The 15,017-nt window shown below is 39.6% G+C and overlaps 1 protein-coding gene across 1 annotated transcript in view; it reads right to left on the minus strand.

Annotated features, from left to right (window-relative positions):
* Positions 1 to 993: 993 nt before the first annotated feature.
* Positions 994 to 15,017, minus strand: part of ADAMTS18 (ADAM metallopeptidase with thrombospondin type 1 motif 18) — a gene marked incomplete at its 5' end in the record, with an annotated part of 123,628 nt that continues 109,604 nt past the window's right edge. The window contains 6 exons of the mRNA XM_081032016.1: positions 994 to 2,942; positions 5,304 to 5,451; positions 8,297 to 8,509; positions 9,651 to 9,836; positions 11,192 to 11,396; positions 14,472 to 14,598. Of these exons, the coding sequence (XP_080888142.1) occupies positions 2,827 to 2,942; positions 5,304 to 5,451; positions 8,297 to 8,509; positions 9,651 to 9,836; positions 11,192 to 11,396; positions 14,472 to 14,598 (995 nt within the window). The 3' untranslated portion in view covers positions 994 to 2,826. The remainder of the gene's footprint in view (positions 2,943 to 5,303; positions 5,452 to 8,296; positions 8,510 to 9,650; positions 9,837 to 11,191; positions 11,397 to 14,471; positions 14,599 to 15,017) is intronic.

Consider the following 15,017-nt stretch of genomic DNA (forward strand, 5'->3'; position numbering starts at 1 on the left):
CGCCAACACTTCATTTATTTATGCTAGCCATTTTGACAGGTGTGAGGTGATATCTCATGGTGGTTTTGATTTGCATTTCCCTGATGATTAGTGATGCTGAGCATCTTTTCATATGTCTATTGGCCATCCAAAGAAGATATTTCTTCTTTGGAGAAATATCTGTTTAGGTCCTCTGCCCCATTTTTTGATCAGATTGTTTCTTTTTGATATTAAGTTGTATGAGTTTCATATATATTTTGGATATTAATCCCTTATTCAATATCATTGGCAAATAAATATCTTCTCCCATTCAGTAGGTTGTCTTTTCATTTTGTTGGTTTCCTGCACTGTGCAAAAACCTTTTAGTTTGATGTAGTCCCATTTGTTTATTTTTTCTTTTGTTTTCCTTGCCAAGGAGATAGATCCAAAAAATATTGTTAAAAGTGATGTCAAAGAGATACTGCCTGTTTTCTTCAGGAAGTTTTATGGTTTCGGATCTTACATTTAAGTTTTTAATCCATTTTAAGTTTATACTTATATATGGTATAAGAAAGTGGTCTGGTCTAGTTTTATATTTTTGCATGTGCCTGCCAAGTTTTCCCAACACCATTTATTGTAGAGGCTATCTTTACCCCGTTGTATATTCTTGCATGCTTTGTCATAGATTAATTGACCATCTAGCGGTGGGTTTATTTCTGGGCTCTTATTTAGTTTTTTCTTCCTCCCTGCAAAATAGTTTTACAGAATGACTTTCAAATAGAAAAAAAAAGCTAAATACATTTATGCTAGGTTTATCTCACTAACTTGGACGATTTCCATAAATAAATGTTTATATGATGATTAGAGTAGAAAAAAAAATTCAGTACCCTCATAAGATGGTAAATATGACATCTATTTCATCCTAGTATTTGATGGTTTCTGATTTTCTCATACACAAATAAGAAAAATCATTAATGTCTTTCCCCCACAACTTTTTTCAATTTTTCATTGAGAAATTACTCTGAGATTCTTAATCAACATTTATACAGTTTAATAACTTTGGAAATAACTGACAGAATTCTAATTTATTCAAGAACTTAACAAATTTCAAAGATAAAGAAACAGAACACTTTATTATAAAACTTATAAAATAATTAAATATTACATATATTTTGACTTTTCTCTATAGCTCATGGTTTTATTCAACACTTTTCCTCAGAATTAATATCACTCAGAGAAGCAAGTGAGAACACATAATAGGCTATTAATTAATAAATTAATTTTTCCATAAAATAATAAAATGATAATTATATAAAGTACAAATAACTTGCAATTTTTCAGAGGGCAAGGGGTGATGATGTGGAACTTTTTTTCGGATGATAAAATGACCACTACTCTAGGCCAAAACAAGTAGGTTGAGGGAACATTCTAATGATTTCTCTGAGACTCCAGAATACATGATTTTAATTACAATGGGAACAAAGGATACTCTAAATTTAACAAACCACTATGTAGTTGGTTGTGCTGAGCTGGCAAATCCCTGTTTGAATTGAGACTTTTTAAAGCAGTAAAATTGGGTTACTTTCATCAAAGAAGTTGAGGAATAGAGTAGAATTATATAAATATGTATTTTATAAACCGCATCTCAAAAAATTACAGAAGGACACAGTCTTGTAAGTTACTTTGGTTTTGGCAAAATAGTGTGATGTTTTTCCAATTGAGGACAATTTTAAGCTCCTTAGTGCCAACCAACAACTGGCTTTTGAAGACTGAAAATATCATCTGGAAGATTGTAAAATACTCTTATTCATTGAAGGGTCTTGGCATATTATGATTTATTAATATTAACATAGCAGGAAGACAGATGGATTTTTCTATTGCCACTATGACTTTTTTTCTTGTTAACTAAATCCTAGGGCAAATTTAAACATGTCAGTTGGTAGGAAACAACCACAAGTGGTCTTTAATTTTCCAAGCAGCTCTGATAATATGTAGGGAGCATTACAAATGATGGTCTCCTTTCCTTCAACACACTGCGATTTTGCTATTTAACTCCTTTTAGGTTTTTATCAGAAATGGACATCTCACTCATTCCAATTCCCAAAGAGCAGACTCGAGGATCCTGTCTACTTGTTCAGCTAGCACCAAAAGTTATGAGGTTGATATAATGTGTAGGGCATCAATATTTGCCTTTCTTATGAGCTTTTTTTTTTGTCTCCAGAGTGTGAATTTTAATTAAATGGAGATCTTAAGTAGTCCATGTTGCCCTGTTTACAGACTATTCCTTGGAATACTTTTCAAGTTGTGAATTTTAGTCTTGGAGACTTTCTATAAGCAGAATATACCTTAAACAAAATAATAAAAACAACACACGCACACTAAATAGACATAACATGAAGCTTGCTAGTCCAGCAGCAAGCACAATTGTGAGCACCATTTGGCTTCTGTATAACTCCTGGTTTGGGGTGCAAACTGTGAGCTCCAAGTCAGTGTTCCATCTGTATTTGATTCTCCAACTGTCTGTGACCTGAAGTCTTAAAGGACCTTATCCAAACAGATGTCTTTGCCATGGAGCCCTTTCAAAGTCAAAGAGGGAATCTGTCCCAAAGTTGATGTATCTCAGTGTGATTCATCACTTCTTTAGTGTAACAGTGCAAATTGACATTGTTTTGTTTGTTTCTTTACAAGTCAGATTTGTCGTCGCTTCCCATTTTCAAGTGCTTCAGAGTACCATGTGCTTTGGGGAACTGAATCAGAAGCCTGTCTGTTCCTCAGAGCCGGCTCCTCAAACACTATAAACCACTTGGGAGCTGCTGGTATCTCCAGACGTTGAAAGGTAAGACCCTGGCCCTAAGGAGCGGGCAGGGATCAGCTCTTCCTTGTGCATGACTTGCAGCACTGTTTACCGTAAAATTTGTGGTTGCAGACACCGTGTTGAGGAACTAGATGACACCAGCTGAAGAAATCCACACAGGATGGGTCCTCTAAAAGGAGACAACATATTTAGCATGCTAGGAAAAGGCGCAACCTCTTATCCCAAGGGGAGAGCCTATAGCTCTACTTGTCTGCCTCTGAGTGTCTCTTCATTAGCCATTAGGATTTTAGCACGAGAGTGGGGAAAGCAGGATTAGGACACCAAAAGGGACTAATGACCATTAGCACAATTTAAACAGGTGGGGGAAAAGTGGATTTTAAGGAAAAACTCCTATCTAGCTAGAGATTAATGTTTGCTTCTAACCCCAAGTAGCCAAGGGACACACCTAGAATAGCACAACATTCAGAATCCCCTGAGGATCTTGTGACATCACTGGTTCTCATTCAGGAGGTCTGTGGTGAGGGCCTGGATGCTATATTTCTAACAAGCATGCGGGGTGCTGCCACTGGTGCACACAAGTTACTTTGGGGAGGAAGAGCCTACCAGGTTGAGAGTTGGGAGACCTGGATTGGAGGCCAGGCTGCCAACACTGTGAAGGTTTAAATAAATCTCAGAGCCAATTTGCAACTAAGTGGATTGAAGTCAACACCAGTCCTTTCTAACTTCTTGCACTGTTTAAATAGGATACCAGTCCTTTCTAACTTCTTGCATTGTTTAAATAGGATAACGGATTTGATTATCGATGGGAAGCAGGACACTACACGTCAGGGATTCTTACCCAGAAGGGCCTCATGAGATACAGAATGTGCATGAAATTGTAAGTAAGATGTTCTTTATGTAAACATAAACACAGGTTTGGAAAGTTAGGGCCCAGTCATTTCATTAGATTGCCAAGGATTTTTTTACTTCAAAAATATTTAGGATCCACCCTAAACGTGAATAAATGTTTTGATTCCCAGTTGGGGTGGTTTTCCCCTCCTCTATGCAAACCTTAAGTTTCCTTTACCTTCATCTCACCCAAAACCATACATTGCTCACGGGTACCCACTCATGTTCCTTCTGAATTCGTCCTCAGTGGCTCTCCACTGAGCAGTAGGAGAGCTTTGCAAGAACTTTGGGTCACGGCATGCAAAGCTCTCCTACTGCTCTCAATTTGTAGCCTATTTTTCTGTGATTCAGAACTGCCTACAGTTCCTGCTTGGAGCCTTGGTTCTTCTGCCTAAAATTCCCTTTTACACACATATCCCATCCCCTCATGGCCCCAGTGATCCTTTGAAAACATAAGCCATGTCTTGCCTCTGTCCCAAACGCGCCCAGCCACTCAGAATAAAAGGTAGTTCTTAAAATGGCCGACAAGGCCCCAGGATCTCCTTCCCACAGTCTTTGTATGTGTGGGTATGTCTGGGGCCACTTGACTAAAGGGTGGAAATTCGAAATCATTGCTAATGAAGAAAGGAGGACCTGGTCATGTTTGCCCAGACCACTTGCTCAAAATGTATGTTTCTTTCCCCATAAGCTTTCTGTTGAAAAAGACTGCAGGTCTGTAAGATTCCACTATTGCCTAGAGGTGGTCTGGTTCTGAGCAACTGCTATATTACTGGTCTTCTGGTCTTGTGCGAGCCTCAAATAACATAGAGAAAGTAGAGGAAGGAAAAGTGATGCCCAGAACCAAGGCTATATAAGAAGTAGATTCTAGATTGAGATGGGAAGTGAAATGGACAGGGGAGATGAAGTGAGTAACAGTTCTGAATCTGATTAAACACCAATTAGAAAGCGTAGGGTAAGAGATTGGGCAGTCTTAGAAAAACTGCGATTAGATGGAACGAAAACTCAGCAGGTACATGATAGAAAAACGTTTCTTTAATTAGGCTGAAAAAATATCTCATGGTGTTTGTAAGATTACTTTAAAATAAGTTGCACTAGTAAGGAATGGCATAGTTCACTCAAATAACTGAATTTCCCATTTTCCCTCACTGCACTTCATTTGAACTGATCTGAACTAAGGAAACATTTAAGCTCTCGTCCTAGGATAATACATAGTCCCTGTAATTGACTGTAATTGATCTAACTTCTCAATTAAAATGTGAGCTCCACAAGGGCAATTCTTGTTCACTTTTGCATTCCCACTCTCTGGCACACAATGCTTACCTTTTTATTTGTTTAACTAAAATTTAGTTTAGAAAAATGGACTTGCAAGATTACCATTTCCCCCCTTTCAAAGTAAGAATCAATGACTAAAAAGCCTTATCATAGAATTAAATGTTCTTTGCGTACAAGATCATTTTGAGCGGACACTGCCTTGATTTGTGGCTTTCTCAGCTCCAAGAAGCACTGTTCACACAGAATGTGCTGCGAATAGCACCTCCTTGAGGTGTGTAATATACAAGCTACACAACCAAATAGGGTGGGTTTTTGAAAAATTCTCTGAAGACTACTAGTAGAATTGACTGGAAGGTAGGGTCTTTCTTACCTCTCTTGTCAGGGGCTGGACAAAAGTTTGTATTACAGGCTCGTAGCACTGGAGGTTTCTGTTGGAGCAGACAATTTGAGGAGGGTCGGCCCTGCTGACCACAGTGGACCGATCGGGTCTGAACCCCTCCTCCACAGGTCACTGTGCACTGAAGAGGAAGGAGAGGAAGGAGTCAGGAACATTCAGCCGGAATGTCAGTGATATCAAAGAGAAGGCGTCTCCATGCTTTAGGATATTACCAAGACGCCTGCTGATAAAATGGGGTCATCTCGAGTCAGATCCATGTACTCACAATCCAGAATCCCTTCTAACATGTGGGAGCCATTTGATCAGATTAGCAGAACCTTAGGCTAGTGCTTTCTCACCCAACAGTGTGTGTCTCCCAGTTAAAGTGACTCAAAGAAGAGAGCTTCCAGAAATGCAGAAGTTGCTATAAGAATGCAGAAACAAATACAGACACATCTAGGCAATTAATCACAGTATTTAAAGAATTCCAAATAATCTCTGCAGATGCACTAGTGGAGGGGACAGTTCAAAATGAGGACAGAAATGATACACTGGGGCAGCTTTGGAATTATGCTGTCGGTGCTCAGCCAAATTCTGGGTTAGCATGGTAGACATGGTGCTTCCGAGAAGTCAGTGATTTTACTGTTCAATTAGAATTTTGTTTCAAAAACATAGATAACTAACAAGGACTGCTAACTTTCTTAAATTTTCATGTGTGTCTGGAAAAAAATATTTCCTAACCAAAGAATAAAGGGCCGTCTTTTTCCCGGTTATTTTCTTGTTTAAACTGATGTTTTGGTTTGCCTGAAAAATTTACTAATTATGCTTGCTTTTCTTTTATTACAGACAGATGAAGACCTCCTCTTGGACAACTGGTATTTGGAATGGAAAAGAAGTACATTCAGGTGGAAAAAGTATGAGTTTTAGAATTAGCCTACAATTCAAATATAGCTGTATGATTGTTAGCAAAGCACGACCTGGCAAACTTTTCCCGTAAAGTATATTGTAGGCTCTGTGGGCCATAAGGTCTTTCTTGCAAGTATCCAAGTCTGCCTGTGTAGCCTGGACAAACACATGAATAGATGAGCAAGGCTGTGTCCTGATAAAACCTTACCTACAAACAGGCAGGCGAGCTCATTGGGCATGCTGACGTTTGTTTACTGATCTAACTAGTCTTACAAGAATTAAATTCCAAATCTATTAAATGTGTGAAATAATGATAAAAATTTCGCGAAAAAATCCATAGCACTAGGTATAGCACCTAGGACAGGGCCTAGTCCTTTAGAGAGAGAAACTCATGCTAATTTCTTTTCCTTTCCTCCATGTTTTACTTCCCAGATCCTCCCAAAGGCACACATATTCAGTTGACCCTTGAACAACACGGCTTAGGGGTGCCGAACCCTGTGCGGTTGAAAATCCACATATAATTTTGACTCCACCAAACTTCACTACTAGCCTACTATTGCCTTACTGATAACATAGCCAATTAAAACATATTTTTGTATGTTCTATTAGGTTGGTGCAAAAGTAACTGCAGTTTAAAATAACCTAAATCATTTATTTTTAAAATTTATTTAAATAATTTAAATTTAAAATAATTTTATATTTATATCTAATTTTTATTAAATTGTATTTATTTAAAATATTTCAATTAATTGCAAAAACCGCAATTACTTTGGCACCAACCTACTATGTGTGCTATACTGTATTCTTAGGATAAAAGCCAGAGAAAAAAATGTTAAGAAAATCATGAGGAAAATACGTTACAGTATTTATTGAAAGAAAACCATGTATATGTGGACCTATGCAAGTGAAACCCATGTTGTTCAAGGTTCAACTGTATACATACACACATGTGTGTATGTATACATATGTGTGTATATATATGTGTATGTATATGAGGGTGCCAAAAAATGTACACACATTTTAAGAAAGGAAAAAACTGTATTAAAATTATAATACAATGAATGACGCCAGCATTTGATTATGACATCTTTTGAATAAATGTCATATACACATTGCTACTGGAATTCAATTTAACTTCCAAAAGTAATACATAGATAACATCTCTATAATGTGTACATTTCTTTGGCACCCCTGGTATAGTACATGTATGTGTACTTACAAATACATATACACGTGTATACATGCATGCATATATGTACCTATAAACACATACACACATGCACGTACAGAAACGCACACTTGTGCTCGCACACCCCCGCCCCTGTATTTCATGGTGAAGTGGAGGCAGCACGTTCTTTGAAGAGCGATGCAATATAGCTCTTTAGTCAGAAGGCTGCAAGGACCAAAACACAGCTTTGGATTCCTGAGGACAGATTGTTCTCTTAGACTTAGCATCACAGACAAACCCTACAGTCAGAATCAAACCAATGTGACCCAAACTTCATCTAAGTCTTCTGAGAAAAAGATGCCACTAGTATCTGAGGAGCTGAAAAAGCTGAGTATCCGTGGCTCCACTGCCTAACTCTGAGCTTTCCCTGCCGTACCCACACGACGGGGACAAGAATGCTTCCAGGAGGAAGTGAGAATGGAGAATGCCTGGAAAGTTCTCAGCACGGTGTCCAGCAATGGTCTGACAGATGTCAGCTATTATTATATTACTCAGAAACACAACAGAACCAAATGCGTCGAGACTGTGAGCAGCATTTCTAAAACACAGAAAACTCTAGTGAAGGTTTTAATAGGAGCAGCAAACATTAGCACTATGTGACAAGGCAGATACTAAGTGTTTTATATTACCTTATTTACTCATGAAAAAACCTGCAAGATAGCATCATCTCAACGTTTTGGTGTGAAAATTGAGGCTCGCAGATTATGTAACCTGCCCAGGGCCACACAGGTGGAGATGGCCGAGAACTGAAGCCCTTTGTTCTTTACATTTGGATAGGTCTCTAACAGCAACCCTGGGTGGACGGCCTCCTTTTCTTGAATCTCACTTAGACCTCATAAATCTGTGTGCTCACCTGTTGCCATGGCGATGAGTACCATCCAGCTGCCACAGTGTACACAGGACGGGCTGGACAGGCCCCTCGGTTGCAGGCGTCTTCCAAGTCCAGGTTTGGTTTCTTAATATTGCGGCATCTTCGCTCTGGGAAAGTGATCAGCTTTCCCTGGGAGGCCTTCTCGCTGCATGTCATTTCCCTCTTCCTCACACCCAAACCACAGGTCGCGGAACACTAGGAGCCAAGAAAGCAGGCGTAAGTGTGCAGAGCTCCACAGTCAAGTCTGCTGAGCAGATGGATTCCAACCTCAGGACGTACCATCCAGGTGAAATTAAAGGGATGGGATGATGGCAGGTCAACCACACACGTGCAAGGATCCTAAAAATGGCACCAAGTTCATCATGTTATACGTTAAAAGACCCAAGGCCTGAGAATTTGAGTCACTTTCCCCAAGTCCCAGAGCTCCTCAGCACCGTAAGAAAAAACGAGGCACTGGCCAGCAGGACCTGAGACGTCACACAGATGTGAGTGAGGCAAAGCCCAGAGGAAGATGAGACGGCGGAGGACGGGATCAGGGTCTGTGTGGTGGTGATTTGGATATCCAGTTTGGGGTCCAACAGCTGTGGGTCCAGGTCTACCTAAGTCCTCTCTAAGAGGCTGGGAGTCTGTGCCAAGGAGGCAGGACACAGAGATAAGGATCAGAGACAGCTGACTGTCCTTTCTATTTACCCTGCCTCTCTCTTGATTGAGATGTTGAGTTAGGGCAGAAAAAAAAAAAAAGAAAGAGAGAGGGAGAGAAGGATGAAATCAGTGTGAGAAAACTTGTTTTGAAGTATTTTAAAACAGACTATTTCTAGTCTGTTCCCCGAGGCCCTCATGACCTGTTCTTGATGGAGGTTCCAGCTCCAGCACACCTGTGTTCCATTCTTACTGAGTGTGTTATATTCTCTCGCTGATACACGGCGCACCCTCTCTTCTGGACCAACCTTTCTGCAGCCCCACCTTTGCCAGATTCCTGCTCATCCTTCAGGCTCACACTTCCTGGAAGGTCTCTTCTGACAAGGATTCGCCCTGATGTCAGGCTGGGTGGGCCTCAAGCTCTCCCATGGAAATAAAGAGCCCCACCATAGCACTCCACACACCCTACCTATGTGTCTATACCATTGCTATGTGAAGTTTTCTACCTCCCCTGCCCAATCAGTGCGATGGGTGCTTTATCAATATTTGATGAAGAACTCAGGAGGGAAGCATAAATAAGTAGAATGTACCTGGTATATGTGTGTGGAACAGAAAGAAGCTTTGAGCATCTGGATGCTGGTGGGTCAGCCGAGTGTTAAACCACCACCCAAACCCAGCATTACCTCTAAACTCATACCTCACTCCATGAAGAGACGACCCACTGTAGCCGGTTGTTTTTTGGGCACCGTCCTAGGACACAGCCCTCCTGGGACTCTGGTCTGGGGCTGCTGGAGCACAGGTTCTCGGGGAGGCCCTCTGCCGTGGCCGCACTTTTACACAGTATTTCACGTTTCCTCACCCCTCGCCCACAAGTCTTGGAACACTGGAGATGGAAATAATAATAATAGTAATGCCATTTGCATGCTAGTTTCAAACGATTTTCAAGTTCTTAAAGAGACACATTTGGTTTTAGTAGTCAAAAAATAAAACTTAAAAAGAGAAATACTCTCTCAAAAATAATTTCACGTGAAATTGGGGGTAAATTTCATGAATTAAAAAGCTCCTTTTTATAAGAAACTCCCCATTCCCCCATTTCTTTAATCCATGCCCATCATACATATTTGGCTACAGCAGTCTTTGAATTCTTTTGTGATTTGTAACTCCTAATTGCAAAGAAAGAAACCAGACTCAACACGATGTACTACTTACATTTACCTTCTGTGATAAATGAACATGTTCCCTCACTTTAAAAGGACACCTAAACATGCTGGGAGATAGTCTTCCCTGCTTTCAGCTCCTTATTCCCCTAACAGACATGGTCCTAACATTAAAAAAAAAAAAAATCTGTAATATCCTATCATTTAAAAAAAAAATATTATTCTGACCTCTGTTAGGGGTATGGGAGTGCACTGCTAAACTTAATCAGAAATCAGCCCCCTCCACAATATAATGTGCCCGAAAGGACAACATGGCAGAAATGTGGTCAGGGGCTGCTACCTGGCCTCAGAGTTCGGGCGATGAAACCCCTCTGTTTTTCCATTATTCCCTAGAATTGTCTCACCATCTGTGGTTCAGCAGAGGCGGACGACTGCAGAGAAGAGTTCTCCCCCTCAGCACAATATGGACCAGGTAATCCTTGTGTTGGGGAGTGTCCTGTGCGCAGGGCTTTTATCTCTATCAACTAGATGCCAGTAGTGCTCACCCCCCCATTGTGATAATCAAAAATGTCTCCTGACATTGCCAAATGCCCCCATTTGAGAACCTCCGAGTAGTGAATGACAGGTAGTTCTAGGCCTCTTCCAACTTCCTAACTTTGTACCTTTCACCGGGAGTTTGTGACAATAGTAAACTTTATATCCACCTCCTCTCTGTATTATTTTAACCCCACCTCTTTCATTGTAGCAAGAGTTAAATATCCTTTTTATGCCTCATTCTTTGTATTTTCTACTAGCTTTGGAGAATTCAGTAGCCAATTTTCCTGCCAGTCCTCTGCCACTCAAATCCTGTCTAGCTCTGCTCCCCAGTGTAGCCTAAATGGCCCCCACACTCTAATTTCTGGACTTCTAAGGGTTCCCCAACTGCAGGTTGCATAAGAATCACTAAGGCAAATTAAAATGCCCTGTTACATTAGCTCAGCGTGATTTCCACGAAGGTGTGTACAGCTGAGAGTCTCTTGGAAAACCAAGATACCACCTATATTTTGGCGGGGAACAGGACCAACAAGTCTTTTTTAGTTACCTGAGACCAGGGCCCGGCACTCCACTCTGGAGGGCAGGCATGGCTGTTGCAGACTTGAACTTGAGTGGGTGTGCTCACTGGGCAGAGGGAGTGCAGCACGGCCGCCTCCTTTTGAAAGGGCTTCTTCTGGACACACTGGACTTTCCGGCTCTGCTGGCCCCTCGCACATGGCCTGCTGCATACACTCCATTCACCTGGTTTCCAACTGTCAATGAAAAACAAAATTACTTCCAGTGAGACTTTGGGTCATCACATCCAAAGCAGTTACTGCAAAAAATTAATCACCTGATGAAAGAAAGCCTTAGATCAATTTTAGAACCAATGAAGGTGAATCATATTAATTATTCTTTTAAAGATTTTGAAGCCTACACTAGTAAGGTCCACTGATAGGGAGTCATAGTCATCACACAGTCCTGGGGAAAAACATATCCCTGCCGTCTCTGCTGGGGAAGAAACATGTGCCATTTGGAAAGCTGGGCAATTCATGCATTCAGCCAAACTGACTGGGCTAACTTTGGGATTCTCCTACGTGTTAGGGTTGGAAAAATGATTGAGGCGATGTTCTTTCCATTCAGGAGCCTATAATATAGTGAAGAGGCAGATATGTGAACCAATAAAGACAATACTTTCTGATAATGGCCACAATAAAAGTTAATACAAACTGCAATAATGAGACTAATGAATGATCAATGAGGGTGTGTGTGTGTGTGTACACATATCCATGCAAGAGAGGGGCGCATTCAGAGAGGGTCTCACAGAGGATATTTTTAAGTAGGCAGTTCCCCCAACTATTCTGGTTAGTCTTAAAATTTACTGATGGATTAGAGATATAACCTGCGTTCTTTATTTAAAGATGGCTGAACCGACCACTATTTTTGCAGCAGTCTGAGACTTGATTTATATTTGAAGAGTAATCAACTGATTGAAACTATTAATCCTTTTCAACGACTACTTTGGATTCATTGAAATTCTATGATTTGAAGGCTTAGCATTAAAAAAAAACAAAACAGATATGACAACATAGTGAGTCACAGCAACAATATTTAAAACTCAGGCTGTTTTTACATTCTAAGTATAATTTTAAGAAATATCACAAAAGTTTTTTGTTATAGCTTTCCATTTCTGTTACCTTTCCTAGTCATATAAATTTTTCTCTGGTTTCCTCCACAAGCCTGACATGTGAAATTAAAGGCCTTTAGTCTAGAGAATTTAGCACATGGGTTCAAGGATTTCATGTGTTTCACAACATTGCATAATCCATATTATCTTATTTAAAGAAAGGTATCTAAATAAAATAATTCCTTATGTTTGTACAATTATTTGTATTTATAAGATATAAACAAAACATATTATGCTATTACTTTCAACATCTGCCTATGAAGATGATATTTCATCTACCAAATGCATGTTTCCTTGCTTTATGTGTCAAAGATGATAATTTTGTAAAAGTACTAGAAAAAGCATAACACAAATAGATGTTTTACATGACATGTATGGTTCTCCACATTTGGGTGTCAGGCTCACTTTCCACCTCGCCTCATTCCCCAACCAATCCCTCCCTCCGAGCCCCAACTCCATGTTTCCCTTACTGCTTTTTTTTTATATGACATTTTTCAGCATGTATCTCACCGCTTCGCAATTATCTCCTTACACAGCCAACTCTTCCATTTGGTTGCGCGTTCACTGACGACACAAATCATTCATCTCCAAACCCCAGTCCTCAGCTCAGAGCTGGCATACAGTAAGTGCATATGACATGACTGCTACATCGGGAACTAATGGAGTTAGATCAGATTAATTCCTTTGTCCTTCTAGTTCCAATAGTCTGAGTCAAAATCTTATCTCTAATATATCCCGAGGGAAGAATAGTTCCTGCAAGTCCCCATTATTCCAACAGGAAATAATGAGATATAAATAACAAGGTGGAGAAGAAAGGAAAGCAACCAAAGATTCTGCCCATTTCCCCATCCTAACTTGGCAGTCATTCTGAGGGGCTCTTCTGCTTTTACACAGCGGGTACACTTGCTACTGCACACGATGTCATTTCTATGTGGAGTCGTCAGGCAAGTTCTAGGAGTTGGGCATGACCTAGGCTCTTTCTCTTTTCATGGATGTAAAAGGGAATGGCGTCCCTTTCTTTGCTTGGCTGAGATAACCAATGATGGGAAGGAGGCTTAAAATAAAACATACTCCCAATTCTTCCACGTACGTACACACACACACACACACACACCTAAAGGAAAAATTACTCCACAAGGGTCAATAATGCTGTCTGGTAAAGATGTCTTAGGGTCACATATTTCTTAGAAGCAGATATTTCTTAGCAAAAGGGGAAAATCCATGAAAGCTCCCTCCCCAAATTTATGTCTCCGTTTTGTGTATAGGATATAGCTGGTTCCAGATTCTAAGAGAAAAACTGGGCTGCCAATTGGACATATGGGATCGGTGGATAGCTAAGACCCCAAACAATTATGACAAATATACTATTTGTAAGGGAAAAAAAATATGTGTAATCTTTTTATAAAGATTGTGCAATATAATTGCATCACCACAAAGCAAACACTGCTTATTAAGATGATCTGAAACATTAGTGAACACAAAACATTGCTTTAGAAGAAACTCTGTCAATTCTATATAAGTACATTTGGCAGAAGATAAATCACACAAGAAAAGACTCTGTTTGGCTGGGAAGATTACTTAAAATTAGGTTCAAACAATAGTGTGGCTAAAATCCATCCAAAAACAAACCCACTGAGCTCCCCATGGGGTACCATCATCAGAAGTGGATTACTACTTGGCCTCTACCCCTTTCTTTTTATTTTGTGCCTTGCTACTGTGTAATTTGCATTTGAGGTTTCATGGTCTACATAGTATTATGATTTGTAAATTCTTAGACAACTATATAAAAGTTAAACACACAACCATATGTAAACTTAACTAATGTAGGAATCTGTTATTTAAATATCTGATTTAGTTCAGAAGAGTCTCTATGTAACAGCTAAAAAAAACAAACAACAACAATAACAAAAACAGACACCTTTATATCCCAAGGTTAGGTTTGCATAGTCAGAGTCAAATGACTGTCTAAAGCAAATTTGTGTTTTTCAAGTTTTATATATTTTAACCTCAACTACCTTCTTTCTTCTATTACTTTTTTGGACATTCTATCTTTGTATCACTTTTGATCAGAAGCATCGAGAGTGGGCTTTAATTATCTCATACCAATAAAAAGGCACACAAAGTACAAATATAAGCAGGGAGACAGTTCCAGATGACTTACTAGGCAGGGCAGGAGAAAGCATTGCATACTTTGGGTTCGGTTGCTGGCTTGGTTCTTGCATTGCAGAATGAGGAATTGACTTGAGTATTTTGATCTCGTAAGCAAATGGCCTTTATACTTATGTAACCTAGTAAGACATCACAAGTTACAAAGCAGAAAGTACAGGTAACCAATTCAATTTCATTTCCACATTTAACTTCTGATTTATCAGGGTTGTCATATTTTATTTACGATCCACGTATTGTGTGAGAACATCTCCTTTTGATAAAATCTGCCACTAATTTGAATCCCATTTTTCCCCGAGATAATAGTTTTCATATATTAATAATTTTAACGTGTAGCTTCTTCATTTTCCAGACTGCTGTGGATTCTAGAACCATATAGTGATACATAAAACCTTTTGAAAATAGAACAGTTGGTAAAGGAAGCATCCCACCAACTTTCACTCCCACTGCACACGTCTGATGGAAGTATTCTGCAAAGAAAAACCACTGGTGAATTATGTGTGGAAACTCTAAGATCCTGCTTTTCCATGAAGCATCTTTT

This window comes from Rhinolophus hipposideros, assembly GCF_964194185.1.
Source record: "Rhinolophus hipposideros genome assembly, chromosome: 21".
NCBI lineage: Eukaryota > Metazoa > Chordata > Mammalia > Chiroptera > Rhinolophidae > Rhinolophus > Rhinolophus hipposideros.